Source organism: Pelophylax lessonae, assembly GCF_965119305.1.
Source record: "Pelophylax lessonae genome assembly, chromosome: 7".
Lineage (NCBI taxonomy): Eukaryota > Metazoa > Chordata > Amphibia > Anura > Ranidae > Pelophylax > Pelophylax lessonae.
Window position 1 is genome coordinate 61,895,855 of NC_138774.1, and position 19,929 is coordinate 61,915,783.

Below are 19,929 nucleotides of genomic sequence, written 5' to 3' on the forward strand. Positions count from 1 at the left end.
CGGCGAGGCCAGTCCGGCGCCACCAGAATCATCGTTTTCGGTTCCGAGGCCAACCTGCGAAGGAACCTGGACAGCAGCTGAATCGGTGGAAAGGCATACATCAGGCGATACTGATGCCAGGGCGTCACTTACGCGTCCGAGGCGTCTGCCCGAGGATCGCGCGTCCTTGCCACGAACCTTTCCACCTTGTGGTTTAGACGAGACGCGAACAGGTCCACATCTGGGGACCCCCACTTCGCGCACAACATCTGGAAGACATCTGGGTGAAGGGACCATTCCCCCTGGTCCAGGGTCTGGCGGCTCAGATAATCCGCCTGCCAGTTTTCCACCCCCGGAATGTGAACTGCAGAGATCGCCGGGACGTGCGTCTCGGCCCAAGACAGAATGTCGGCTACTTCCCGAGCCGCTCAGGCACTCCTGGTGCCCCCTTGGTGGTTGATGTAGGCCACCGCTGTGGCATTGTCCATCTGCACCCGAACTGGACGGCCCTGAAGCCTGTCCGTCCAACGCAGAAGACAGAGATTTATCGCTCGCAATTCCAGAATGTTGATCGGAAGGGAGGATTCCTCCTCCGACCAAGTTCCCTGGGCGGACAGAACGCCCAGAACACCACCCCAGCCCGACAGGCTGGCATCCGTGGTGATCACCGTCCACGACAAAGGACGGAAGGACTTGCCCCCCGACACCGCCGGGGACTGGAGCCACCACAAAAGACCCCTTCGGGTGAGATGGCTTAACGACAGCCGCAGATCCAGAGATTGCGGACGCCCGTCCCACTTGGCCAGGACCTCCGCCTGAAGCTCCCGCGTGTGAAACTGGGCGAAGGGGATCGCCTCGAAGGCCGAAACCATCAACCCCAGACACCTCATACACATCCGGAGGGACGAGCACTGATTGTCCCTGAGGGACCTGACTTCGCACTGAAGTGTCCGAAGCTTGTCTTCCGGCAGGAAGACCTTCGCCTGAACAGAGTCCAGAATCATCCCCAGGTAGGGAAGACGAACCGACGGACACAACGTCGATTTTGGAAAATTTATCGTCCAGCCGAATTCCTGCAGAGTTCGCATCGTGATGGACAGGTCGTTCACCAGGCCCTGACCGGTCGCGGACCGAATCAGGATATCGACCAGATACCCCAGGACAGAAATGCCCTGGGCCCTCAATAAGGCCAGAACCGGCGCTAGCACCTTGGTGAAAACCCGCGGAGCCGAAGCGAGACCGAAGGGTAACGCCACGAATTGATAATGATCCTCCGCAATGGCAAATCGAAGGTACCTCTGGTGACCCTCGAAAATGGGGATGTGTAGGTACGCATCCTTCAAGTCGATGGAGGCCATGAATTCCCCCGGAACCAGGGCAGCCACCACCGAGCGCAGGGATTCCCGCAAAAAGGGTTTCCTCGAAACTTGCGAACCCGCACAAAGCGGTTCAGAGCTTTCAAGTCCAGAATCGGACGTACTTTGCCCTCCTTTCTGGGCACAGTGAACAGATTGGAATAAAACCCCCGAAATCTGTCCAGATGAGGCACCGGAACCACCACTCCCTGGGCCCGTAGGTCCCGCACCGCCAGGTGCAGATCCTGCAAGCGCTCCGGAGGCAGCTGAAGGTTTGAGGGGAAAAATCTGCCCGCCGGCCGAGAGAGAAACTCGATCTTGTATCCAGATCGAACGATTTCCTGAACCCACCTGTCCCGAATGCGGTCCAGCCAGGGTTGAAGAAAACCGAGCAAACGTCCCCCCACCCCAGAACCGGGTGAGGGCGTCCCTTCAGGCCGCATTGTTATGGGCAGCGGATCCGGACTGGCCGGACTTCTGCTTACCCGCCCACGGCTTCTTCTGGGAGCCTTGGCCTTTGAAGGGCTTGCCCTTATAGTGCGACCGAAAGGCACGAAAGGACCCCTGAGAGGGCCTAAACGAGGCATTCTTCTTACCGCGAACAAACTTATTCTTGTGAGATTGGGGCAAGAGAGTGCTCTTACCCCCAGAAATACCCTTTTTCAGAGTATCCAAAGATTTGCCAAAAAGGCGAGATCCCGCGTAAGGCAAATTTGCCAGAGTCTTGCGAGAAGATTGGTCAACCGACCAACATTTTAACCATATCAGGCGACGGTTCAAGACCGCCACACTAGAGAGGCGCGCTGCCAAAGGGACTAAATCCAAGTCCGCATCACACAAATACATGACGCCCTGATGAATCTGATCCACCATAGCCAAAGTTGTCGGCGGGGCAGAGTCAGCCACCAGAGTGCGCTTGAGCACCTGCGTCCAATCCGCAATAGTCTGGGCTGCCATAATGGAAGCAAAAATAGGCTTCAGCATAGAGCCAGCAACCGTATAGGCATGACGGGCCGGAGATTCCAATCTCCTGTCCGTCAGGTCCCGGAACACCGGGGTATCCTCAGCAGGGATCGCAGTTGATTTATTCAAAAGCGCCACCGCGTGATCCACCTGAGGTGGTACACACCAACGCTCATCAGTAGCCGGTGTAAAGGGATAACGCAGCTTGAACCTACTCGGCACAGCAAAAGGCTTTTTCAAATTGCGACATTGCTCATCAACCGCGCGCTGAAATTCCGTAGAGCAAGGAAAAACCTGCGATGTTTTGCGTTTCCTCTGCGTCCCATAAGAGGACATCAAAGCAGGAGGACACGGTTCATCCTGCAAATGCAGTGTTTGCTTGATAGAGGCAACCAACTCATCCATGAGTGCAAGCTCTTCAGACGAGCCAGGGGGAGAATTATCAACCCCTTCCACCTCAGCCTCCCCGTCGGACCCCACAAGGTCCAGGGATGAGTGAGACCCTGAGAAGGGCACTCCAGCCATAGCAGCCCCATCGCCCTCTGAAGCAGAGGAAATGGACACCCTGGGCCGTAGTGGATCGATCAGCCACCAGCATCTGCACCTGAGCAGCTAAGTTAGCCACAATAGTGGCCAGATCAGCCCCCTCGGGGGAAGCAGCAGCCCCTTGGCCCCCCACCAGGGTGGGAGGAAACTTGCAATCCTGAGAATCCATGCCCCAGCAAAATAATTAATAAAGGGTACTGCCCCTTTAAGACCGCGGCGAGCGCTGCCCACCGCACCCACTGAACACACTGACCCCCACAGGGACAAGAAACTAGGCAAGGAATACAGGAAAAAAGGAGATATAAAACCTGGAGAGCTCACACAGGCTGCTGCACCGATCGCTGTCCCAGAGGAAAAGGAAGTGATGCAAGACTGACTGCCCCTATGAAGCCTCTGCAAGGCTACACAAACATGGCCGCTCGGCTGAGGAAAAAACCCTGGGCAAATAGAACATGGCGCTGACATGTGGTGATCGATCGCCGCTCTAAATGTCGGCATTTGGCGCCAAAAACGCTGTGCAGTACCTCACAGGACCTGCCACCATATTTTTGCCCCAGAGAAATGGCGGATCGCCAGAGCGATCGCCGCACAGCATGCTGAAAATCTAACTGCTTCATATGACACCCAGCAGAGCGGGAGAGCCCCCCCCCCCCCCCTCACAGCCCACACACAGGCAGCAAGTGCACACAGGAGCTGACAGGGAGCACAGCAGCCACACAGACATGCAGGGTCACACAGTCCCAGACTGACACCCAAAAAAGACAGGTCCCCACATAGAGTCACACTTACCAGTCCGGTAGCCTGCTCCAGCGACCAAACCGCAGTACTGAGGACAGGGAGTGTCGCAAGCATGACGCAGTGGAGTTGCGGTGCGAAACCGCAATGGCGTCCAGTGAGGTAGCCACCTCACCGATAGCATCCCTGCAGCGAACAGGGATGGGTCGTTCAATGTGCCAGGGCAAAACCTAAGCTGAACGCTCGATGGCAGGCTGGGAAGCCCCTAGCCCTGAGCCCTGGGATCCAGGGTGGCCAGACTGAGACCCAGCGCCGCACGATCATCTTCATCAGAAGAACTAACTAACGCTGAAAATAAACAGCTAAGTAAAAAGAGAAAAAACTTCAAATAAAATCAAAAAAGAGAAAAGTGGCTGAGACTAAGAGCCCCAGCACAGGAACAGCCTGCATACTCCTGAGCTAGGCATATGAAAACGAGTTGGTGTGCAGGAAGCAAGGAGGGAATTATCTGAGGGGACCACCCCCTGGGGGTGGGATAGGCTAAAAGCTTTGATATGAATATATTCTGTTGCCTAGCTACTCCTACGGAGCAAAGGTCAATAACCCCATTAGTGACGAATATGAAGAGGCGGCGACTGTCGGAGGACGTAAGAGAAATATTATTTTTCTCAAAATTGTTGCTTTTTTTTTGTTTATAGCGCAAAAATTAAAAATCGCACAGGTGATCAAATACCACCGAAAGAAAGCTGTAATTGTGGGGGAAGGATGTAAATGTAGTTTGGGTACATCGTCGCACGACCGCGCAATTGTCTGTTAAAGTAATGCAGTGCTGAATCGCAAAATATGGCCTGGTCAGGAAGGGGGTAAAATCTTCCGGTCTTAAAGTGGATAAAAATACGCTCATTGAGAATTTTTTTTGTCAAAAACATGTAGCTAAATACATTTTGGCCTGAATATATGACAAAAAATGTAATATATTGGATTTTATATTGGATATTTTTTAACATTCAAAGTAGAAAATTTCATTTTTTGCAAAATTTTCGCTCTTTTTTTTATTAATATCGCAAAAAATAAAAAGCGCAGAGGTGATCAAATACCACCAAAAGAAAGCTCTAATTGTGGGGGGGGGAAAAAGAACGTAAATTTCGTTTGGGTACAGCATTGCATGACCGCGCAATTGTCAGTTAAAAACTGCACAATTGTCGGTTAAGGTCACGTAGTGCCAAGTTGAAAAAAGTGGCCTGGTCATTTAGCAGCAAAATCTTCCGGTCTTAAAATGGTTAAAAAAAAGGCCGTTAGGCAGAAGTGACGTCTGATGTCCTCCAAGGGCATAGAGTTGAGTGGGGCCATCTTGCCTTCACTCGACTTCCTGCCTATCACTCCACGGAATTGGATCGTTTCCGCCGCTACCGAGGGAAATGACCGGGAAGTGGCCACCTCTCCTGCTGCCCATAAAAGTGATCCTGTGGCGAATCTGCCGCTGGGACCACTTTAATGTGAAAGAGGATCGCCCACTGTATGAAACAAATCGTGGGGTTTTGGCGGCTAGATGTCACCATAACCACAGTATATAAAGTCAAAGTAATGACGTGTGTATGTATGTATGTATGTATGTGTGTATATATATATATATATATATATATATTTATATATATATATATATATATAGTGGGCAGTCCAGAAGTGCAGCCCATAGATGAATCCTGTTCGAGGCAGATGGGGGGAGTTGCTCCTAACATACATGGGGTCCTATAGTGACAACATTGGTCTTCCATAAATACAGTACAGTGAGTGTTGTCATCCTAGAACTTCAATAACCTCCTCGTCTTCTGTTCTTCATGTCATAGAGGGGAGAGGCTCTGCAGTCCTCCCAGATAGATAGGAACAGTGTCACTGATAGGCAGTGAGCATAGGAAGTTATATGCTGACAAGATTTCTGGCAGGATCAACAAGTTTTTCTTTGCACTTATCAAAGATCTTAAACAAAACACTTCCAATGGTATATTTAATAGGCAAAGGGGACCAGATTAGAGTTCATTGTTAGGGTTGACACAGTGGCAAATAAAGCCTTAGTATAATTTGCTGTTTCTGTTTATAGGAGAATATATACAGATGGCCGGGCGCGCTGGGCGTCGAGGTTTGGACAGTACTGGTATGGTGATCATATTATGTAAATCAGACGTACCAGAGATGAGCGATTTGCACAAGATGATGCTGGTGAGTAGCAGACAGAGTGTAGACCGGAATGTAACTTACAATATGTATGCATACCTCCCAACTTTTGAAATTGAGAATAATGGTACAATTGAGGGAGTAAGTGAGCTGCGGCTTGCGTAGCAGCAAAATGTGGGTGTGGCCAAAGTCTTAATGGTGGAGGGGGCTTAAGGGGCGTGGTTAAACAAAACCCATCTCTCACCAATGCCCCCAAGCTCTCTAACCAATGCCCCCCCCCCGCTCTCAGCAATGACCCCCCCACACACCTTTCTCAGCAATGACCCCCCCCCCCACACCTTTCTCAGCAATGACCCCCCAGATTTGTTAGCAATTACCCCCCAGCTTTCTTACCAATGCCCCCCTAGCTCTCTTACCAATGCCCCCCTAGCTCTCTTACCAATGCCTTCCTAGCTCTTACCAATGCCCCCCAGCTCTCTAAGCAATGCCCCCCTAGCTCTCTTACCAATGCCCCCCCCAACGCTCTCACCAATGCCCCCCCCCCAGCTCTCTCACCAATGCTCCCCCCTCCTCTCTTACTAATGCCCGCCCCCAGCTCTCTCACCAATGCTCCCCCTTCTCTCTGACTAATGCCTGCCCCCAGCTCTCTCAGCAATAACCCCCCTCCTCTCTTACGAATGCCCTCCTCCAGCTGTCTCACCAATGCCTCCCAGCTCTCACCAATGCCCCCTCAGCTTTCTTAGCAAAGCCCACAGCTCTCACCAATGCCCCCCAGCTCTCTCACAAATGCTCCCCTCCTCTTACTAATGCACCCCCCCCAGCTGTCTCACCAATGCCCACCTCCTCTCTTACTAAAGACCCCCTCCTCACTAATGCCCCCCAGCTCTCTCACCAATTCCCCCCTCCTTTTTTACCAATGACCCCCCAGCTCTCTCACCAGTGCCTCCCCTCCTCTCTTACTAATTCTCCGGGACTCCAGCCCAGATTTGCGGGGCCCCAGGACTTACTTCAAATCATGGGACAGTCCCGCGGAATCTGGGAACAGTAGGGAGTAACGATGTGCAAAGTGCATTAATCACATAACCAATCAAATTTCATCTTTCACAGATCTACGGTAAACAAAAATCTGATTGGATGTTAGAAGTTACTGCATTTTGTACATCCTGATTGCTCCTTATTATGTTAAATATGTCTTGTGAAATTTCTCCTGCACAGGGGAAACCCACTCAGTTACAGTCTCAGTTTCGACTCACGTATTCCATGATCCTGAATCTACTCCGTGTGGAAGCATTGAGAGTGGAGGACATGATGAAGAGGAGTTTTGCAGAAGCCAGAACACAAAAAGACAGCAAGGTGAGTATAAGCTTTAAAAGCGAAGTGTGGGATATTAAAAAAACAAACATATAGTACATACTCACCTGTGTGGCTGTACATCGGTCCAGTGCTGCAGCTCTTCCCTACTGGCTCTAAGACGGAGAACTGAGTGATGACATGACCGCTGATTGCTCAGTTCTTGGTCTTAACTGAGTAGGAAATGGTGACTGTCAGTAACTGGCACTCTGCTCTGCCCCTCCAGCATTCTCTGTAACCCTGGCAGGAGCAGTGGCTCAGGTGCTCAGCAGTGCACTGAGAAGTGGAGTTAGCTGCTGATCTGGATGGATCTTGATATGATTGTCAGGATCCCTGCAGAGCCTGGACCGGCTCTGTGACATCAGCCGACAGCAGACTTTAGCCCGCTGTCAGCTGAATCTGGGTCACAGGAGTGCAGGACTAAGTGCGCTCCTTTGACCCAGAAGAGAAGTATGTCCAAAAGAGCTTTGGCCATGCTTCTCTAGATAGAGAAAATATTGAGCTATTGCCTATACATATTAAAAAGGAAGCTGTGAACTTCCCCCAGCCATCTACAGGGACACAAACAAGCAAATGTACTGTCGATGCAGCACCTATTCCCTGCGCTCTGAGTGGTGCAATCCTCTTGTCCAACCTGACTGTAGGCTTGTAGATGAGAACAGATGACACGGCAACTTGATAATACTTCAGCCTTGCAGCCCCTCGCTGGACCAGGGTGGTCCGGAAAAAACTATAAACGACAACAAAACAAGGGCGCACCGGCCTAGTGCATTATCTCTTAGACAGGTTTATTAAAATAATAGATTAAAAATACTCACAAACGAGTTTCTTGATAAAAAGCACATCAAATAGAATAAAATCCTCAGCAACAAGATCGGGATTGAATCGTCCCCTGAAGCTGTGCAGGCTTACGCGTTTCGAGGCAGCGCCTCTTCCTCAGAGGAAGAGGCACTGCCTCGAAACGCGTAAGCCTGCACAGCTTCAGGGGACGATTCAATCCCGATCTTGTTGCTGAGGATTGTATTCTATTTGATGTGCTTTTTATCAAGAAACTCGTTTGTGAGTATTTTTAATCTATTATTTTAATAAACCTGTCTAAGAGATAATGCACTAGGCCGGTGCGCCCTTGTTTTGTTGTCATCTACAGGGACACAGACAGAAGATGGCTATGAGTCTGTCCTCCTCCTGCAGGATAACACAGACAGAAGGAGCTATGAGTCTGTCCTCCTCATGCAGGATGACACAGACAGAAGGAGCTATGAGTCTGTCCTCCTCCTGAAGGGTGTCACAGATAGAAGGGAGCTATGAGTCTGTCCTCCTCCTGCAGGGTGACACATATAGAAGGGAGCTATGAGACTGTCCTCCTGCAGGGTGACACAGGCAGAAGGGAGTTATGAGTCTGTCCTCCTCCTGAAGGGTGTCACAGATAGAAGGGAGCTATGAGTCTGTCCTCCTCCTGCAGGATGACAGACAGAAGGGAGCTATGTGTCTGTCCTCCTTCTGCAGGGTGACACAGACAGAAGGGAGCTATGTGTCTGTCCTCCTCCTGTAGAGATACAAAGACAGAAGGGAGTTATGAGTCTGTCCTCCTCCTGCAGGATGACACAGACAGAAGGAGCTAGGAGTCTGTCCTCCTCCTGCAGGGTGACACAGACAGAAGGGAGTTATGAGTCTGTCCTCCTCCTGCAGGATGACACAGACAGAAGGAGCTATGTGTCTGTCCTCCTCCTGCAGGGTGACACATATAGAAGGGAGCTATGAGACTGTCCTCCTGCAGGGTGACACAGGCAGAAGGGAGCTATGAGTCTGTCCTCCTCCTGAAGGGTGTCACAGATAGAAGGGAGCTATGAGTCTGTCCTCCTCCTGCAGGATGATACAGACAGAAGGGAGCTATGTGTCTGTCCTCCTCCTCCAGGGTGACACAGACAGAAGGGAGCTATGTGTCTGTCCTCCTGAAGAGTGACACAGACAGAAGGGAGTTATGAGTCTGTCCTCCTCCTGCAGGATGACACAGACAGAAGGAGCTATGTGTCTGTCCTCCTCCTGCAGGGTGACATATAGAAGGAAGCTATGAGTCTATCCTCCTCCTGCAGGGTGACACGGATAGAAGGGAGCTATGAGTCTATCCTCCTCCTGCAGGGTGACACATATAGAAGGGAGCTATGAGTCTGTCCTCCTCCTGCAGGGTGACACAGACAGAAGGAGCTATGAGCCTGTCCTCCTCTTGCAGGGTGACATATAGAAGGAAGCTATGAGTCTGTCCTCCTCCTGCAGGGTGACACATATAGAAGGTAGCTATGAGTCTGTCCTCCTCCTGCAGGGTGACACATATAGAAGGGAGCTATGAGTCTGTCCTCCTCCTGCAGGGTGACACAGAGTGGAGGAACCAATGAGTCTGCACCTTCTTCTGCAGGGTAACATAAAAACCACAGGGATGTTTTGTGAATAATATGAGTGGAGGTTGCGTTAATCAATATATTCAATATTTATTCAACAGGCTCATGAACAGCGAATAAAGGTCCTCACCAAAACACTGGGGGATATGGGGGAAATTGAATGCTCGGGGGACCTGGCCGACCTGCAGGACTACTTTTTGACTGTACAGGAACTCATTCATACCAGAGAAACCTTACAGGTAAAGCACATTGCAAATAGAGTTTTTTTTCTGCTATACTGGACTGCTGCATTTGGGATCCAACGGGATATTTCCAGATATTTATTGAAGCACACTCAACCTTGTGTGGTTTGTCTTTGTTTCCTTATCTAGAGAAAGGTGGTAGAGTCCATGAATGGAATGAAATGTCTGAGTGTGGGCCGTATCATCATCATCAGCACTGAATACCACCCATGGGTCCCTGGAGTCATCCTGCAGGTAGCAAATGAGGGCAAGTGATGGGTCAGTGAATTCGATTTGGGGAAGTCATATGTCAAAAATCATATTAACAGAGTTACTATACCAAACATAAATTATAATAATGGTAATTATTGTGTTTAGACTGTTGCAACTTTCAGGCTCAAACTGGATAAAAGATGTCCGAAAATAGTTTTGGACAACTCAGCTGCAAAATTCTGTATGGAAATGTAGACTTACTAGCCTGCAGAATAAATTAGGGATCACTCAGATCAAATACTTAAAAGGTAATCTAGAACAGTTTGGGGACAGCTTATATCTTTTTTAAGCTTTATTTTACAAACATCTAATTCAAGGTATACCCAAAGCACAGCAAAACATGTTTCCCTTCAGATTGCCTGTCTTAGATATAGGGAGGCTTCTTTGTTCGGACTTATTCAGTTGTGTGTGTACATTTGTAGAGTTTAGGTTACGGAGTTCCTTAAATGCAAGCTCTTTTCAACAGACCAGCTAAGTATAGGTAAACATGTGAAAAAGGCCAAAAGCTCCCCCTGCTGGGTAAATGTAAGAATGAAACAATAATATTCAATACATTGTATTTAATTATTTTTAGTACTATAATAAAATGTTGCACAAGTCTTTTAAATACGAACACATAGAACAAGTGCTGGCCATGACTGTGTTTTACATGCAGGTGCCAACCTTGTATGTGAATCATCAAACTCTCTGAAGCCTTTCTGAGTCCAGGCATTCCTGGAATGATATAACATAGAAGCCTTGAAGAAGGGGGAGTTTGTGAACTCCCGAAATACACTGGATTTTAAATCTTGTTAATCTTTTACTACTAAAATAAATACTCGGGACTCTACACTATTTTGTCAAAAGTATTGGAACGCCTGCCTTTACACACATGAACGTTAATGGCATCCCAGTCTTAGTCCGTAGGGTTTAATATTGAGTTGGCCCACCCTTTGCAGCTATAACAGCTTCAATTCTTCTGGGAAGGCTGTCCACAAGGTTTAGAAGATTGTCTATGGGAATGTTTGACTATTCTTCCAGAAGCGCACTTGTGAGGTGTGAGGTCAGGCACTGATGTTGGACAGGAAGACCTGGCTCGCAGTCTCTGCTCTAATTCATCCCAAAGGTGTTCTATCGGTTTTAGGTCAGGACTCTGTGCAGGTCAGTCAAGTTTCTCCACCCCAAACTCGCTCATCCATGTCTTTATGGACCTTGCTTTGCACACTGATCCAAATCATTTGGTGGAGGGGGGGTTATGGTGTGGAGTTGTTTTTCAGGGGTTGGGCTTGGCCCCTTAGTTCCAGTGAAGGGAACTCTTAAGGCGTCAGCATACCAAGACATTAATGCTCCCAACATGGTGGGAACAGTTTGGGGATGGCCCCTTCCTGTTCCAACATGACTGCGCACCAGTACACAAAGCCAAGGTCCATAAAGACTTGGATGAGCAGGTTTGGGGTGGAGGAACTTGACTAGTCTGCACAGTGTCCTGACCTCAACCCGATAGAATACCTTTGGGGGGAAATAAAGCGGAGCCTGCGAGCCAAGCTTTCTCGTCCACATCAGTGGCTGACCTGACAAATGTGCTTCTGGAAGAATAGTCAAACATTAGTCAAAAAAAAACATCATATGAGGATATATGTAAATGGCCAAAATTAAGAGGTTTATATACCAATGCCAGAAGCCTGGCCAACAAGATAGGAGAGCTGGAGCTGCTGATGTTTGAGGAGGACTTCGATTTTGTGGGAATAACTGAGACTTGGTTCGACAGCTCTTTTGATTGGATGGCGACCATTCAGGGGTACTCCCTTTATCACAGAGATAGAGAAGGTAAAAAAGGGGGAGGGGTATGTCTGTATATTAAGAACAGTGTACAGGTAAATATGAGGGATGATATTAATAATGGAGCTATGGACGAGGCAGAATCCCTATGGGTAGAACTTCAAAGGGAAGGCACTGTGGGGAAGGTAATATTTGCCGTATGCTATAGGCCCCCCAACCAGATGGAGGAGGGGGAGGCGGACCTCCTTTTACAGATAGGATTGGCAGCAAGGATGGGAAATGTCATTATAATGGGGGGACTTTAATTATCCAGATATAGACTGGGCAGAAGGAACCGCGCATTCAGCCAAGGCTCGGCAGTTCCTAAATGTTTTGCAGGACAATTTCATGGGTCAGATGGTGAACGCACCGACAAGAAACAATGCGGTACTTGACCTACTGATTACCAACAATACAGACCTGCTCATGGATATAGAAATACGGGACAACTTAGGAAACAGTGACCATAGGTCAATTAGCTTCAGTATTAATCATAGTAATAGGAAACATAAGGGTAATATAAGGACACTGAATTTCAAAAGAGCCAATTTCCCAAAACTGCGCTCTCTGCTAGAAAATATCAAATAGGATAGAACCCTGGGAACAAAGAACACAGAGGAAAAATGGGAGTGCTTCAAGAGCATACTAAACAAAGGGATTGACCAGTGTATTCCAAAGGGAAATACATTTAAAAGAGCAAAACTAAACCCTGGGTGGCTAAACTCCAACATAAAAATGCATATAAATGCTAAAGAAAAGGCCTTCAAAAAATACAAGACTGAGGGGTCATTGGCAGAATTCAAGCATTACAAAGAGTGTAATAAGAAATGTAAAGACGAAATCAAGGCGGCTAAAATAGAACACGAGAGACATATAGCGGAAGAGAGTAAAAAGAACCCCAAAAAATTCTTTAAGTATATAAATAGTAAGAAAGCGAGGCCAGAACACATTGGCCCCATAAAAGACGACAAGGGAGATTTGGCCACAGAGGACAGGGAAAAGGCGGTAGTGTTAAATAATTTCTTCTCTTCAGTCTTCACAAAAGAATTGGGGGGCTACACTAACCCAGCTTGTAAGGCCAAACTAAATAACGCACCTCAGGAAGTACCCCCATGGCTAACAGAAGATAGACTTAGAACTAAACTAGAGAAACTTAACATAAATAAATCACCGGGACCGGGTTGCTTGCACCTGAGGATTCTTAAAGAGCTTAGCCAGGTGATTGCCAGACCATTATTTATGATTTTTAAGGATAGTTTACAGACGGGTATGGTGCCAGCTGATTGGGAAAAAGCCAACGTGGTACCAATATTTAAAACAGGGCCGCGATATATCCCAGGTAACTATAGGCCGGTCAGCCTAACATCAGTAGTCTGCAAGATTTTGGAGGGGATGTTAAGGGACCACATACAAGACTTTAGTAATGAAAATGGTATTATTAGTAGTAATCAGCATGGATTCATGAAAAATCGTTCTTGCCAAACCAATCTATTAACCTTCTATGATGAAGTGAGCTGCCACCTAGATAAAGGTAAGCCTGTGGATGTGGTGTATCTGTACTTTGTGAAGGCCTTTGACACCGTTCCCCACAAACGCTTACTGTTCAAACTAAGGAAGGTAGGTATGAACCATAAGGTGAGTACCTGGATAGAGAACTGGCTCCAGGGGAGAGTACAGAGGGTGGTGATTAATGGGGAGTACTCGGATTGGGCGGGTGTGGAAAATGGGGTCCTCCAGGGTTCTGTCCTGGGGCCAATCCTGTTTAATTTATTCATAAATGATCTAGAGGAGGGGATATCTAGTACAATCTCAGTATTTGCGGATGATACTAAACTAAGCATGCCAATATCTTCTATGCAGGATGTGGAAACCTTGCAAGCGAACCTGAACAAAATAACGGGGTGGGCAACTACATGGCAGATGAGGTTTAATGTTGAAAATGTAAAGTAATGCACTTGGGTGCCAGAAACCAGAAAGCAAGCTACTCACTAGGAGGGAAACCTCTGGGTGAGTCTAGGATGGAAAAGGACCTGGGGGTACTGGTAGACAACAGGCTTGGCAGTGGTATGCAATGCCAAGCCGCTGCAAGCAAAGCCAACAGAATACTGGGATGTATAAAAAAGGGGATTCACTCCAGAAATAAAGAGATTATTCTCCCACTCTACAAGACTCTGGTCCGGCCACATCTGGAGTATGCTGTCCAGTTCTGGGCACCGGTCCTCAGGAAGGATGTGCTGGAACTGGAGAAAGTCCAGAGATGGGCAACAAAAATAATTAGGGGAATGGAGGGAATGGAGGGCATCAGCTATGAGGAAAGACTACAAGCACTGAACTTATTCTCTCTGGAGAAGAGACACTTGAGGGGGGATAAGATATCAATGTACAAATACTGTACTGGCGACCCTAGCATAAGGAACAAACTATTCAGAGAAAAGGAGACAATAAGACATGTGGCCACTCACTAAAACTAGAGGAAAGGCGGTTTAACCTTAAAGTACGTAGGGGGTTCTTTACTGTCCGAGCAGTAAGGATGTGGAATTCTCTTCCGCAAACAGTCGTATCAGCAGGAAGCATCGATAGTTTCAAGAAACTATTAGATGGGCACCTTAAAGACCACAACATACAGGGGTATACAATGTACGGTTAACAGCAAACACACACACACACACATCATAGCTTGAACTGGATGGACTGATGTCTTTTTTTAACCTCACTAACTACAGTATGTAACTATGTAACTATTCCCAAAGACACATTCCTAAACCTTGTGGACAGCCTTCCCTTCCCAGAAGAGTTGAAGCTGGTATAGCTGCAAAGGGTGGGCCAACTCAATATTGAACCCTACGGACTAAGACTGGGATACCATTAAAGTTCATGTGTGTGTAAATGCAGGTGTCCCAATACTTTTGACAATATATAGTGTATATCTATTGGTGTGGTGCCCTTACTGCTATCTACTGAATTTTCCTCAGCACTGCCCCTTTGCTTGGGGGTTTTATGGCTGTACGGGAGCACCCTTATGGAAGGGCTTCAATTTAACTAAAAAGATGGTCATGCACAACAATAAGAGATCTAAGACTCTCTTATGTAGGCACTGTGAGTGGTTGTGTGTTTGCCATTTAATTTCAGCCAGAATTTCATTTGGTTTTGCCTTGTCTGCCCTGTACTTTTAATATTAGGTATCCTCAGATGCCAGCAATAGAATTTACACCACCTTGGTGCTGTGTGAGAAGAAGCGGGATGGTGGAGTGCCCTCTGCAGAGAGAGGAGAGAAGGGTGGCAAGCGGGCACCATGCCCTGATGATCTCTTGATGGGCAAAGTGTTCAGACCTGAAGGTGAGCAGAGACCAGGTTTGGGACTTAATGAATTGCCTGAAGGAAGGACTGTCTGATTTTCATAGCGGCCAGTCAACTTCTACCTTTCATGTTACAATATGCGCTAGAAGTATGAGTGACAGGATTTGATTGGTTAATGTACACACAGGTTCTCCATTAGTCTCTTCTCTACACGAGGCCATGGCAACATGAAAGCTGAAGTTTAGGTATTTTTGTTTTGTTTTTTACCAGCACCAGGCTTGCGATTTGCCTTTAATTCATCTGCCCATCCCCAACCACAGAACGCTTTGCGTTGTGGGAAACTTTAGTAAAGTTGCTACAAATGAAGCACGAGGGTGGAAAGGACAGGCATAGTAAGCCATTTTGAAGGGTGCCTGTCACAGTCGCTGATATTAACCCCCCCCCCCCCCCCCCGGGTGCTGCGGGGGTATCCAGTGGCAGAAGACTTGGGATTTCTATTTCAAACAGCAGCCACCAGCCCACCAGCACATGGGACACAATTCATTGCTAGTAAGTAGCGTCCCTGGTGCTGTTTAAGGAAAAAAATGTAACTAGTTTTAATATCATATAAATGACTTTAGCAACTGCTGTTGAGTTACGTGCTCTCTCCCTCCAGGCCCATGTGACTACAAGCTTCTGAAGCTCCATGCCTCTGACATTCTTATGGTAACCGGGAAAACTCTGAGAGTCCATGGTGATAAAGTGCTGGATGATGTTGCCAGGAGCCAAACCCCACGATTCAGGTAAATGTCTTTGTTGGGTAGAATGCATTTTCTTTTTGTACCCCATGGCCAAGTGTTTGTGGGCAACTGACCATTATACCTATACATGCTTTTTAAATACCCCATTCCAAAACCATGGCTATTTACAGGGCAACCAGAAAGTATTCACAGTGCTTCACATTTTGTTATGTTGCAGCCTTATTCCAAAATGGATTAACCGTTTGCTGACCACACGCCGCCTATTTACTGCAGCAGTGTGTGGCTCTCCCAGGCAAACCTTTGTCCTAGTACTTACTTTTTTTCACTCTCCTACCTATATTTCACTTCACCTATTTCTCAGTTATTTTATTTTATCACCTAACGTTTCTACATCTTATCTATACTATGCAAGTAGCATGATGCCTTTCTATATAGTACATACTCACTTACTACCAATTTTTATAGATAGATATACTCTTTCATGTTGCTACCAGCATTACTTCAATTACCTCAACCTACACTTCCTCCTGTGTGTGGCGTTTTTTCGCCCTGTCCGCGGGCCTCATGCGCCCTCGGCTCCCGTGGGAGGCACTTTCCTATCCTTTCCAGGATCTCTATGACGTCAGCAGGTCGCGGCCTGACGCGTTTAGCTACAAATCACATCCTGGGGCACGAAATCTAAATCTGCTTATTTCCTGTAAGATGGAGCCATGTGATGTAGATCTGATGTAAGCAGATTGATAACAATTTCTGGACATATATAGGGAAAACTGACAAATCCATACGTTTGAGGATCAAGCCAATCTTCTGTGAGAAGTGATATTGATATATTGTCATGGTATATGACCAAAGTGGTACACTAGAGGACCAATTATTAGAATTAGGACTCTGAGAGTCTTCGTTGGAAATGGCAAAATTCTTTGGTTATTCTGAAGTCATTAGGGGTGTCAACTTGTGGATTAAAGCTGGTTTTGACATAAAGGTCCCTGACATCCAGTCGGCCTCTAAATAGCCCTATTTACGATAACTGGCAGAACAGTGTTACGGGAACCAGGAAAAATGATTGTGTAAAATGAACTTGGCCCGGTCAATTATGTTTCTAAGATAACAGTGCAACAGCTGTGTTAATTTTCCACATGGAGCCCCCTTGGGTCCTCAGCATAGGCTGTACATGAGAACTTGACCTCTGCTCTAGTCTAGGTTAAGCAATGGCATCTCACCACACAAAGTCCTGTCTCCATTAGTAAACCTTCCATTTTTCTCTGAAGTACTCGCATTTGAAAGTTGAATGAAAGGAGGAGGGGCAGAGCTTGGTGTTTGGAGAGATGGGACTTAAAGTGGAACTATAGGCAAAATGACTTACCCTAGTTCCATCGGTCTGATTCCTGCAAGGTGCCACGCGGGCGCCAGCATCTTCTCCCCAGTTCTTCATATTGCCAGTGTCCGGCCGTGTTGATTGACTGGCTCAGGATGATGTCACTCCCGTGCATGTACAGGAGTGCAGTCCGCCTGGCACACAGTGTGCCAGAATGTAAACTGATCTGAGCAAATGCAGCTCAGTGTACGTTCTACAGGGGAATGCAAACAGACAGGTAAATGTATTTACTGCAGAAGAGATGTTGCAAAATACAGTTTTTTATTATTATTATTATTATTATACAGGATTTATATAGCGCCAACAGTTTGCGCAGCGCTTTACAATGTGAAGGAAGACAATACAGTTACAATACAGTTCAAAACAGGAGGAACTAGAGGGCCCTGCTCGTTAGAGCTTACATAACTCAACTTTAGTTCCATTTTAAAGCGCATCTCATGGCAAGATTAAAAAGTTAATCATGTATTACATGCACATTTGCCACTTTTTTTATATCCTTAAAATGTTGCAAGTACAGACAATATCAGGTGATCTATCAGAAATCCAGTGAGCTTATAATTTCTTGTTTGGGCTATAAACACTGCCTCTGCTGCAATAAAATCCCATCCAGCTTGATCAGCCCTGGGCTACAAAACTCTGCCTAACCCCCACCCCTCTCTTTTCTTCTCCACAAACCTCCATTCATTTATTTCCAAGCAAAAAAATTCTTCTGCTTCACCTCCCTCCAACAATCTGCCCATATACTGTGTGTAGGTAAAGGGCTCTTGTAAAATATAGTTCTAGGGAACCGGCCTACACTAATAGGAACTGATCTCATTTGCAAGAATTTTTTTAAGCCTGAAACTACAGGGGTAAAATAAAATAATGCTGGAACGTGATCTGGGGGGGGGGGGGGGGGGGGTTGTGGTTAGATTTAGGTAATATTTGGACATGCATGCTATCTTCTATTGGGCAGAAGGCATGACAGTGTATATATCATAGGCCTAAGATCCAAGGGGGGCTCCATTGGGATACAGCCATAGATTTAAAGAGGAACACGGGTACATGCATACTGCAGCCCCACTGTTACCTTAAAACATTAAAGGCAAGGTCTAGTTTATTTTAGGAATTTAGGGGAACTCTCATTTTAATTGTTCTGTTTACCTCCTCAGGAATGACCCTCCAGGCCCTGCAGTATCTGGGGTGACTCAGGAGCTATCTCGCCTTGCAGACTTGCCTCTGGGGTCATTGACCTCCTTGTGTCCCATCAATGATCTCCAGCTGAAGGAGCTAGAGGTGGTGGAGGCAGTCACCCGGGCAAAGAAACTTGAAGTAGCCCTACGAGGATTTACCTCTCCCAACAGCCCTCGATTTACCTCCCAGGTAAGATCACTTTCTGTCATTATACAAGAAGTAAAATACTACAGATGTTGTATTCCACATCACATAGACAATGCTGTTATTGTACTTGTCTGTTCAATTCTGCCATTTCCCCTTGTAGTATTTACGCCTGGAGCAGAGATCGCAGGTACTGGATGAGCTGGATCGTCTGCGCTTCCTTACCTCTGACCAGTCGCTGAGCCTCCTGCCAGAGTACCAGCAGAGAATTAATGTGAGATACAGGGGTCTCGGGGGGGGATTCATAGTGAATGCAATGGGTAGACAAATTAATGGAAACCTCTAATAACAAGTCCAAGTCTTAGGAATTGTTAGCACCAAACTTTCAAGCCCATGTTATACAGTTTTTGTAGCAAATGGGTAAAAGAAGTGGTCATTTGATGCTGTACTTTTGTGCCATTTTTAGCTACTCTGATAAACTTCAATTTCCCTAGATTCGTCGTAAAACCATCATTCACCTTATTCCTATTCGGCTCCTCTTGTCACATAAAATACATTTGTGAGGTTTTTGACTGATACGCCTGTAATTTGGGCATTGACTATCTGGTTGCTTTGGATTTCTTTTTTTTTAGTCGCTCCATATTGCTTTGAAATCTCTTGTGCTAAAATGTTAATTGACACTCCTTTGTTTATAACTGATACTATAGATCCCTGGTGTCAAACCTGCAGCCCCTTGCCTCTTTTTGTGTGGCTCTTAGGGCCCCTGCAGACACTAATCTGTGCTTCTCTATTGTCCTGTTCTAGCAGTGATTTCTAGCAGCCTCCTCTAATATCTCCAGTTTATTACTGTCTACTGAAGCATGTCCCCAGTCTCCAATAACTTCTATAGAATGCTCACAGTCTCTGGCAGTCTCCTGCAGCACGTCCGCAGTCTCTGTCCTTCTCCTATGTTTTGCCCACAATCTTGGGCTGTCTCTTGTATAATGCCCATAGTCTTTAGCTATAGTCTGATTTGTGTCTGCTGTCTGTAATAATAAATATTCACTGAATTTTATGTGTGGTCCTTTGTTGATATTGGGTGCGGCACTTGTGCCCCTCCATATCAAGAAATTTGACCACCACCGCTGTAGATTCTGATAACTGATAACCACTCTAATGTAATTCCACTTTGAAACTTTGATTTTTAACTGTGATTTGTTCCAGTCATTTGGAAAATAATTTTCAGCCAATGTCTCGTGTTCATATTAGTCATTGGCGTTTGTTTTCATACCTAGAAGGTTACAGTGTTTTTTTTTTTATCTATATCATATTGTGCAGGCAATTAAAGGAAAAATTAACGTCTAGTCAAATTTAGGTACATTTTTTATAGAAAGTTAAAGGATAGTAAATCCTGTGGCCATCGTGGCTTCTCTG

At 46.7% G+C, this 19,929-nt stretch overlaps 1 protein-coding gene across 1 annotated transcript in view; it reads left to right on the forward strand.

Moving 5' to 3' along the window:
- SKIC2 (SKI2 subunit of superkiller complex) overlaps positions 1-19,929 on the forward strand; it is a 125,039-nt gene that overhangs the window by 95,528 nt on the left and 9,582 nt on the right. The window contains exons 20-27 of the mRNA XM_082263474.1: positions 5,677-5,795; positions 6,966-7,103; positions 9,598-9,735; positions 9,868-9,972; positions 14,967-15,123; positions 15,740-15,866; positions 18,351-18,561; positions 18,680-18,790. Coding sequence (XP_082119600.1) covers positions 5,677-5,795; positions 6,966-7,103; positions 9,598-9,735; positions 9,868-9,972; positions 14,967-15,123; positions 15,740-15,866; positions 18,351-18,561; positions 18,680-18,790 — 1,106 coding nt within the window. The remainder of the gene's footprint in view (positions 1-5,676; positions 5,796-6,965; positions 7,104-9,597; positions 9,736-9,867; positions 9,973-14,966; positions 15,124-15,739; positions 15,867-18,350; positions 18,562-18,679; positions 18,791-19,929) is intronic.